The sequence below is a fragment of the Paramormyrops kingsleyae genome, chromosome 12 (assembly GCF_048594095.1).
Source record: "Paramormyrops kingsleyae isolate MSU_618 chromosome 12, PKINGS_0.4, whole genome shotgun sequence".
Taxonomy (NCBI): domain Eukaryota; kingdom Metazoa; phylum Chordata; class Actinopteri; order Osteoglossiformes; family Mormyridae; genus Paramormyrops; species Paramormyrops kingsleyae.
The window spans coordinates 31,485,624-31,494,632 of record NC_132808.1 but is presented as its reverse complement, the minus strand read 5'-3'; the positions used below and the strand labels follow the sequence as shown (position 1 = coordinate 31,494,632).

The following is a 9,009-nucleotide window of genomic DNA, read 5'->3' as shown; positions in this document are numbered from 1 at the left end:
AGTGGGCTTTGGATAAATCACATGGTTATTAAGGGTCCAAAGCACGTAGTGCTATGGACCATTATTTTACTCATAATTTAAAGACTAATCAAAATCAAAAGATAAGTACTTCGGGATGATCTCCAGAACCAATTAATTTAAAGTTCAACTTAAAAACTTTTAATTGCTGCATTATAGTATCCACATTTATATAGTTTTCCGAATGTTGGGGTTTTGGGGAAAGTCAAATGGATCGATCTATCACCCCCCTTTTTTACGGTAATGGAACATGCCGTTTCCGGTCGGAGGAGCGCGCGAGCGCGTTGTGTATATGAGACTGAATATGGCGTCGCGTTCCAAAGCAGGTGAATTTGCTTACTAGTTAGATAAGAATGGTTAAATCAAACACATTAACAATTTGTACGTATAATTATGCCTACTTAAGAAGTCGTTTGATTTAAGTTGCAATCAGATAAGGAATAAGTATTTTTAAGGTATTATGCTATTTATATTAGTTGTACGATTCATTCATTATTAAAGCAAAATAGTACTGTGTATAATAAGGGTTATAGGCAATCAGGTGGGTTCCCGTCAGATTGGGTTGAGCGAGAGATGGGTGCTCGAGATGTGTGTTGAAAGTTTGTGGAATAAGATAAATTTCATTATGCTCTGACGAACGAGGATTAGTCTATCACCATTTAAGTATCAATGTGGGAACTGCCATAGATTTACATACGAATTTACTTGAAGGTGGTCAGAATTTTTAAGTCAGTGCACAAGTAAGGTGCTCAGTCAATGTGCAAAGCTAAACGCGGGCTTCTCTTTCAGGAGTTAAACATACGTAAACATGCACGCAGTACACTGCCATCTTATTCCCAGTTTAGCGCAGTATCAGCCTGCTTCTCGGCTACCGTTTATGCCGCACTGGGTTCATGTCGAAGCCTCGGCTGCTGCGGTCCTGCTGAATTTTTTTGCCAGGTCTCATTTTGTCCACAGCTGCTAGGCAGAAGCGAAAGGCTTCTCCTGAGGGAGCGGGAGAAGACGTTAAAAAGAAGAAAGTGAATGAGGAGGAAAACCAGGTGGAAGAGGAGGGCCAGAGGATTGTCATTGAGCACTGGTCAGTTGTTTTGCAAAAGCACTCTTGGTTTTCTCCTTAACACATCTTACTCTCCTTAAACCACCGCCTCTGTCACTTCTTACTAACTCTTAAGTACTTGTGCATTATCTACCATCGAGATTCTTGATAGACTTTCTGCTATCTGGCCCATCACCCAAAAGTGTGTGGCTGTCCTACCTATTAAAAGAGGTACTTGATCTGAATTTCCTGCTGTAAAATGCACAGCAGTGCAAATGCTCAAAATGTAAAAGTGAAATAAGCACCTTACTGTTGATTAATAGCAGTTGCTACGATATGGATAGCGCACCGTGTCGCTAATTGTGGTCCTTATACCTGATACATCTGATGCAGTAAAAGCTGACGCGTGTACGGGCGTCATGCGGAGGGGGTGAGGGCTGCCCTCACGGAAGCCTTCTCCGACTTGAAGGTGCAGCTTAACCCCCAGAAGCCCAGACGCAACAGCTTTGAGGTCACTCTCTTTGTCAAGGGTGAAGGTGAGTGGCAGGTGGGAGATCATGGGGAGGTGGGGTCAGCTGGAATAATCCAGCCATCTGTGGGTCACAGAACTACTTTCATGAAAAGGTGGCTTGCCTAATACAGGGTTCCCCCTGGAGTTTGATTTCAATTCTTCACTTTTCTTTGTATTTTTGCTTCTACTAATCAAATTCTTCACTTTTTTTCAGCATCCGTTTTTTTTAGTCACTCTCTCGCCGCTTCTTAATAAATTAATCATTAAACCTATTCCTTATAATGGGCGTCAATAGAGGGGAAACCGCTTAACGTAGTATAAAGTCCTTATTCTTAGCATTTCGGTTTAGATTTCTTGTCAGGTGAAAGTGTTTATGACCAGATATATGTGTGAGAAATATAGTGATTTTTGGTGGCTGTCTTGGTACATTAAACCACATTAAGCATTTTCACATTAAGCGTTTTAGAATGTCCCCACACTGATCGATAACATTTGCTACTTTTAAAACGGCCCATGCTCATTTGACATGGATGATTGACGTTCGTGTGTCCGGGGCGCCGGGCCAGTTTTGATTATGCCCTACGTGTGCTACGGTTGAAAATTGGGAAAAAATGAAATTCGACTTTTCAAAAATTCAAAATTCGTCATTTGAAAATTGAATTCGCCAGAGTGACGATTTGATGCCGTTTTTCTTCGTCACCATGGGTTCCGTTTTCGTCAATGGCGAGAGTGACGAGCGGCAGCGGGAACCCTGCTAATATGGTGTTTCGAGATAATCTGAAAATGTTTTGATATGTGATGGTCTGCTTAGTTTGGAAGCATTTAATTTAAAATCATGAAAACACAAGTTTAAAAATTGGAATTCTGAATGTAATAAATCACCATATGAAACCTCCTCGTAGACATTTGAATATGTCTTTGGATACATCTAAGTCACATGCTGCTTCTGGAATAAATCCGGAAATTCCTGTGTAAGTTTGTAAGGGTTCATCTCAGTAAAAATTAAGCTTCAAATGTGCAGATTTGTTTCTAACAAAGGGCATGTGAAAAGACTGAACCAAAAAGATGAGCATGATGCATCTAATCGGCTATGCTGTTCCCATTTTTCCTTTCACAGAAGTGTGTCTTTGGTCGGGATTGAAGAAAGGTCCCCCTCGCAAACTCAAATTCCCTGATCCTGCAGTGGTGGTATCTGCTCTGGAGGAGGCACTGAAGAGTCAGTAAAGCATAGTGAACAGACGGTAAAATCATCCTAAGCCAATTATCACTTGGATGTGAAAACTTCCATAAACTCTTGAGGAGTTGTTTCGCTCTTTCTTACAAGTTGTATAAAGTTAACTCTTGTCATTGTAGATAATCTCAAGCTTTGTGCTTTGTATTCATAATCATGCTGTTTTGATGTTACTCCTTACAGCCAGTCATCTCCTGAGGTGCCTTGTCATTGGCTGCATTATGATGAGGACTAACGAATGGGACGTTGCCCAGTTATTCCTTTGAGGATCTTGCTGCTCATGTATTGGACCTTGATGGTGGAGTCATTAGTTCCATATGTTATATGTAATTAACATGTCATAGTGATGTGCTTTCATTTTTTTTTTTGGAATAAATGCCAAAAATGTGTGCTTTTGTCAATGGAAAATAAAGGAATTCTGTTTATAAAATTGTTTTTTTTTTTATTCTTTAACAGTTGCCGTCATTTTAGAATGTCTCCTACTTAAATGGACCCTTTCCCCTTGATAGTGCCTGTGACTATCAGAAAGGTATGTGACACAGATGTATGGAGGGGAAAAAAAGCTAAACGGCTAAAAAAGATAAATGAGAATGTTTACATAATCGTTCAAATACAGTTCCTCTGGTGTAAAATCCAACAGTTCAAAAATCGTCTTAGTTTAAAGCAGGGGTAACCATCTGCCGGACTCTGGTCTGCATCCGGAACGAAACACAATTGAATCCAGATTACGCAATTGATTACCTCCCCTCAGTGGACATTTTCCCCCCCTAGACCTTGGCTTTGTGTTGCTGATGGAATTTGGTCCCTGGGGGAAAATGGGTTGGAACCTCTGCTTTAGCGTCCAGGTGTAATTTGGACCAGGGATGTGTTCTGTGCCAAAGTGTCATTCAATTTTGATATGATTTATAGTTAGCTTTTGTAAACCATCTGGAAATAATAGGGTGGCTTTAATGTTTTGTTTTCGGATTTGCAACAATTCACTTAGAAAAATAAATCTGGTGCTTGAAACATTTTACAAAGTGTTTAGGAGAATAAAACTTTGACGTAGCTCGATAGGGAACAATGGAGAGGAAAAAAAAGACGCCAAACATGCTTTTTGTGCCTTTAGGGCTTTTACTAAACCTTTAAGTATCTAAATATGACAGCAAAATGCTTTCAAAATGGTAATGTATATGGAATTTTGAAAAAAATAAGTGTTAGTTGATAAAGGATTTATGCGAGATGTGTGGTTTGTTAACTTAGGAGAGGGATTTTTTATTACCGATTAACGGTACTTTGGGGAACCTATACGACCTTACGTATATTTTACGTATAATACGTATATGCGTATAATAGTGTTCTGCCAATAGCTGAAAGGTGCCTCCAAGCCACAAATTAAATCTTTTTATCATGGAAGTAATTGTATGGGTGAAATGATTCGATGTCCTGGAAGTCTGATCTTTACCAAGAAAGATACCCAAGTATTTAACCGTATGCTTGTCTGGAATCCCAAAAATGTTTAGATCTGAGCGTTCGTAATCGAAGTTTTCGACTATTGGTTTAGATATATGTGACGTCATCATTCTGAGACGGACGTAGGTGCAGCATAGGGCCCCGTCGTGTTCCGGCTGTGTCGCGAGCACGGGTTTTCATTAAAGTAAGAATAACTTGTCTTGTACTTTTATTGACCGAACAAATAAAGATACTATCATGTAGTTTGATTGTGTTTAAGCGTTTTCTTCTCTTGTTTTTTTTTTTTTTGGGGGTGGGGGGTATTTTTTTTGTGTTTTATTGTTCCCGAACAGTTAACCGGTGGAATTTCATTACAGAGTAGCAAAAGTTCAGTTTGTTTACAATGGATAGTTATTGTACAAATGATATGGGCAGTAGCTCTGTTTTTATTATGTGCTTGTCTTTTTAGGATGCTTAGACTTTGTGTAACGTCCCATTAGTTCACGTTGTTCCACGTGCAGCTAATCTTTCTCGTAGACGCACCGTTTTTTAAAAAACTTTTGTATTATAGCTGTAGTCATGACGACGGAAGGTTCCGAGAAGTCGGGTGAGGAAGGAGTCGGGACCTCAAGCGGTTCGGGCGGAGGTGGCGTGCGATTCGAACTGGAGAAAGAGACAGAGCTACGCTTCGAGGTGGAGGCTGGAGAGAAGGTCCAGCTGGAGCTGCTGTCAGGATTGGCCGAGGTCTTCGGCTCAGAGTTAAATCGGAACAAGAAGTACACGTTTGGGCCTGGATCGAAAATCGCCGTGTTCACCTGGCAGGGCTGCAGCGTGTCACTGACAGGAAAAACTGAGGTATGACATGTTGGTTAGTCTTCTTGCAATTTCTTGTGATTATTGAATTAACATCTGTATTTTTAAACCACCTGTCTGTGATTTCCCATCCAGGTGGCCTATGTTTCCAAGGACACCCCCATGCTTCTGTACTTGAACACCCATGCTGCACTGGAGCAGATGAGGCAACAAGCTGAGAGGGACAATGAGAGAGGGCCTCGGGTTAGTCTGGATGTATGTGTATCTGGGTGTGGTTTGCTTACCTTGTCTGTTTGCATACTGTGGATCGTCGGCCCAGTGTTTTGTTTCGCCAGACTGCATATGAGGCTCGCAGAAAAAGCTGTTTACTTTACTTAGAGTGATAAAGCTATTGGTAAATAATCAGGTTATACAGTACATGGGGACAAGCCCTCTTTACAGTCCTGTCTTGGTGAGCTGTAGTGCTCTCATCCATAGGTGATGGTGGTAGGTCCCACAGACGTGGGGAAATCCACAGTGTGCCGACTGCTGCTGAGTTACGCCGTGCGGTTGGGCCGGCGCCCCACCCTGGTGGAGCTGGACGTGGGGCAGAGCGCTGTGAGTCTGGTGCCTTTAACCTCTTTATGAGTGTATTACTAATGTAATGGACCTCAGCGTATGAGGGGTGCACCTTTTCCTGCTTGCCATTGTTTTCCCCAAAGATATGTTGCATAAGATTTAGACAGTAGAGCCTTAAACGTCCTTCCTGCCGTTCCAGGTGTCTGGAACGCTGTGAGTCTGGTGCCTTTAACCTCTTTATGAGTGTATTACTAATGTAATGGACCTCAGCGTATGAGGGGTGCACCTTTTCCTGCTTGCCATTGTTTTTCCCAAAGATATGTTGCATAAGATTTAGACAGTAGAGCCTTAAACGTCCTTCCTGCCGTTCCAGGTGTCTGTCCCCGGCACGGTGTCGGCCCTGTGCATCGAGCGGCCGGCTGATGTGGAAGAGGGCTTCTCTGTACAGGCCCCATTGGTGTTCCACTTCGGATCCACCACACCGGGAACTAACATCAAGCTCTACAACAAGGTGGAAGGCGACCGAATCGCTGCCTCACCACCACAATGAGCAGCAAACGCATGCATTCATGCGTATGAACATGCATTCTGTGGTTTTATTGGACCGTCGTGCATGCAGCCACAATTCAGCCGCATGCACAGTCAGCAAAGTAGCAGGAGGGAAAATTCAGCATAGGCAGTCTGCTTGTGTGTTATTGTTTAACTCAGTTCATTAACAGAATTAATCATTGTATTTATGTTGTTAAATTAGAATCTAAAACTGCCGAATTTAAATTTCATTTGAAAATTTAGGAAGCAAATTTAATTGCATTTAACTTACTTCTATAAATTAACGTCTATAAATTACATGATTTCCATCTTTGAAAAACATTTACCACGGATTACTACAAAATGTAATACACTTTTTAATACTTAAAATATGATTGCTTTTTCATTATTTTTTTTTTAGTGAACATGACCAGAAATGTTGCTCTTTTTTGTTTGTAGTGATGTGATAAGGATACACTTTTTAAATGATTGACACACATTGATACTGTAGGATAAGAACTGCTTCACTTTAAATTTAAATATCAGTTGTAGGTTGGCTGGAGTCCATTCTGGTCCCTATGGCTGTTTTGCAGTTGATGGAGTGTGTTGTACTCAGGGTTGTCTCCCTGTGCCTCCAGCTGACCTCCAGCCTGGCGGAGGTTTTCTCCCAGCGCTGTGAAGTGAACCGGAAGGCCAGCGTGGGCGGCTGCATCATCAATACCTGCGGCTGGGTCAAGGGCTCGGGCTACCAGGCCCTGGTCCACTGCGCCTCGGCGTTCGAGGTGGACGTGGTGCTGGTGCTGGACCAGGAGAGGCTCTACAATGAGCTGAAGCGCGACCTGCCACATTTTGTCAAGGTGGTCCTGCTGCCTAAGTCGGGCGGGGTGGTGGAGCGCTCCAAGGACTGCCGGCGGGAGGCACGAGACGAGAAGATCCGCGAGTACTTCTACGGGTTCCGCGGAGTCTCCTTCTACCCCCACGCCTTTGACGTGCGCTTCTCGGATGTGCGCATCTACAAGATCGGCGCCCCCTCCATCCCGGATTCCTGCCTGCCCCTGGGGATGTCTCAGGACGACACGCAGCTGAAGCTGGTCCCCGTGACGCCGGGGAGGGACTTGACGCACCACGTGCTGAGCGTGAGCTGCATGGAGGACGAGGCGGAAGCAGGCGCGGGGGGGACATCGGGCCCGAGGAGGGGGGTGTTGGAGAGCCCTGTGTGTGGCTTCATCGTGGTGACAGCCGTGGACACCCAGGCCCAGGTGATGACGGTGCTGTCACCGGCCCCGCGGCCTCTGCCCAGACACACGCTGCTCATCATGGACATCCGGTTTATTGACCTCAAGTGAACCCAACGGAGGATCAGCGGAAAGGGGGAAGAGCCACATTTTTAATTATGCAGAAGGATATACTTTTCATTCACCTAACCCAGTCACTTATGCGTTCAAATTCTGGGTCTGGTGTTTAGATGACTCATATTCTCTGAAATATGTTCCTTTTCTAATCCACTTCAGGTTTTATATTGGGATTTTTTTGACAAAAATATTTTAACCTGATTTTTTTTTTGTGCTTTGTAGATGCTTTTATTATTTGAATACAAAGTTGTGTTTCACTAATATATACTAATTGGATTTTTACAGAAGTCCTCGTGCTGGTTCAGGTAAAACACCAAGAACACAATCCATTTTGTTTCTAATGTATCTGCATCTTACTGGTTAGAGGTTTGTGAAATATTTTTCCATTGATGCAGAAACACCAGTGAGTTTTCCCCTATCAACTTCAGTTAGTGCAGGCGTATGACAAGCTGTAAGTCAGGTGGTTCACTGCATACAGGAATCTGATCTTCCAGTTTGTCGGATATAAATGCTGCAGTGGAAAATTAGCTATGTAAAAGTTTTATATAAAATAGTTAAATGACCAACTTACAAATACAGATGTCTGTTTGGTTTGTTTTTCTTAAGAAAATAAATTGATTGAAAAACTGCTTTTGAGATAGAAATTTTGAATGGAACGCATTTGAGTCCATTGTAATGCAGGGTCTTAGTGTAGTTTTCCCAATATACCAGCAGAAGGAGCCAAAGACTTCGCCTGTATTCTGTCAAAGGGCATTTATTGTACAAGATGCAGCGAATATTTGTGGTTTTGCATGTGTTCCTGTCATTATAGGGAAGCTGTAGAGATGGTGACATTTTCATCATACATCATTTGTTTACTCAAACACCGAGCCTTCCATATGTAGAAACGTTACTTATCACTAACTGGTAGTGGAATTTAAACAATATACTTAATCTGTTATTACATTATAACATCTACAAGCAACCTGGTATCTTTAAAGAAGTGATTTAAAAAAAATCTTTTGTCACTCATGCTGCCCATCTCATACCAAGACCAACGCACACGTATCCAATATTTAATACTGCTTTCATATACTGATCGTAAATTTATAAAGCAACAAATGATAACTTCAGTCAGGCTTGGGAACATAGATTTTCCTGTGAAACAGACTGTAGTTTATATTTACAAAATTAGTTCAGCTAGAAATAAAAACAATTTATTATTAGTGAATCCAATGCCCATAATCTGCCAGAGATGCTATCTTCATAAAATGCAGTAAGATACAGGTACAAAAGAAAACATCCAATATAGTCAATGGCGTTTCTAAGAATTAAAATAGCTGGAAACATTATATAATTCACACCAAACTAGTAAAACCGCAAATCAATCTCCAAATGAAAAATATCAGGACAAAACTCAATTTTTATTTACAGGAATCCTGTTTTGTTGAGATTGGTTACTTTATTTTCATCGTGGTCAGAATCTCACACCGGCGAGACTTTTAGGACTTGTCTCTGGATCAATGATGACAAACTTTTGCAGACATATTTC

General features: G+C 41.9%; 2 protein-coding genes across 3 annotated transcripts; both read left to right on the top strand.

Annotated features, from left to right (window-relative positions):
• Window positions 1-262: 262 nt before the first annotated feature.
• selenoh (selenoprotein H) lies at window positions 263-3,226 on the top strand. The gene is made up of 5 exons (XM_023793234.1): window positions 263-344; window positions 976-1,096; window positions 1,448-1,590; window positions 2,683-2,806; window positions 2,980-3,226. The coding sequence occupies exons 1-4, from the start codon at window positions 269-271 to the stop codon at window positions 2,787-2,789; spliced, it is 447 nt and encodes a 148-aa protein (XP_023649002.1). The 5' UTR covers window positions 263-268; the 3' UTR covers window positions 2,790-2,806; window positions 2,980-3,226.
• On the top strand, window positions 3,213-8,107 carry clp1 (cleavage factor polyribonucleotide kinase subunit 1). Of its 2 annotated transcripts, none has more exons than XM_023793231.2 (6): window positions 3,213-3,325; window positions 4,799-5,082; window positions 5,176-5,283; window positions 5,518-5,637; window positions 5,972-6,109; window positions 6,765-8,107. In XM_023793231.2, exons 2-6 carry the CDS (start codon window positions 4,807-4,809, stop codon window positions 7,470-7,472), a joined length of 1,350 nt encoding a protein of 449 aa, XP_023648999.1. In that variant the 5' UTR covers window positions 3,213-3,325; window positions 4,799-4,806; the 3' UTR covers window positions 7,473-8,107. The 2 variants fall into 2 exon arrangements, with proteins under 2 accessions (XP_023648999.1, XP_023648998.1); XM_023793230.2 differs by lacking the exon at window positions 3,213-3,325 and adding an exon at window positions 4,214-4,432.
• The last annotated feature ends 902 nt before the right edge of the window (window positions 8,108-9,009 follow it).

Coding starts and splice junctions, on each gene's coding strand:
- clp1 (XM_023793231.2), top strand. CDS start 4,807: ATGACGACGGAAGGTTCCGAGAAGTCGGGTGAGGAAGGAGTCGGGACC. Junction 5,083..5,175: donor CACTGACAGGAAAAACTGAG/GTATGACATGTT, acceptor TTTCCCATCCAG/GTGGCCTATGTTTCCAAGGA. Junction 5,284..5,517: donor ACAATGAGAGAGGGCCTCGG/GTTAGTCTGGAT, acceptor TCTCATCCATAG/GTGATGGTGGTAGGTCCCAC.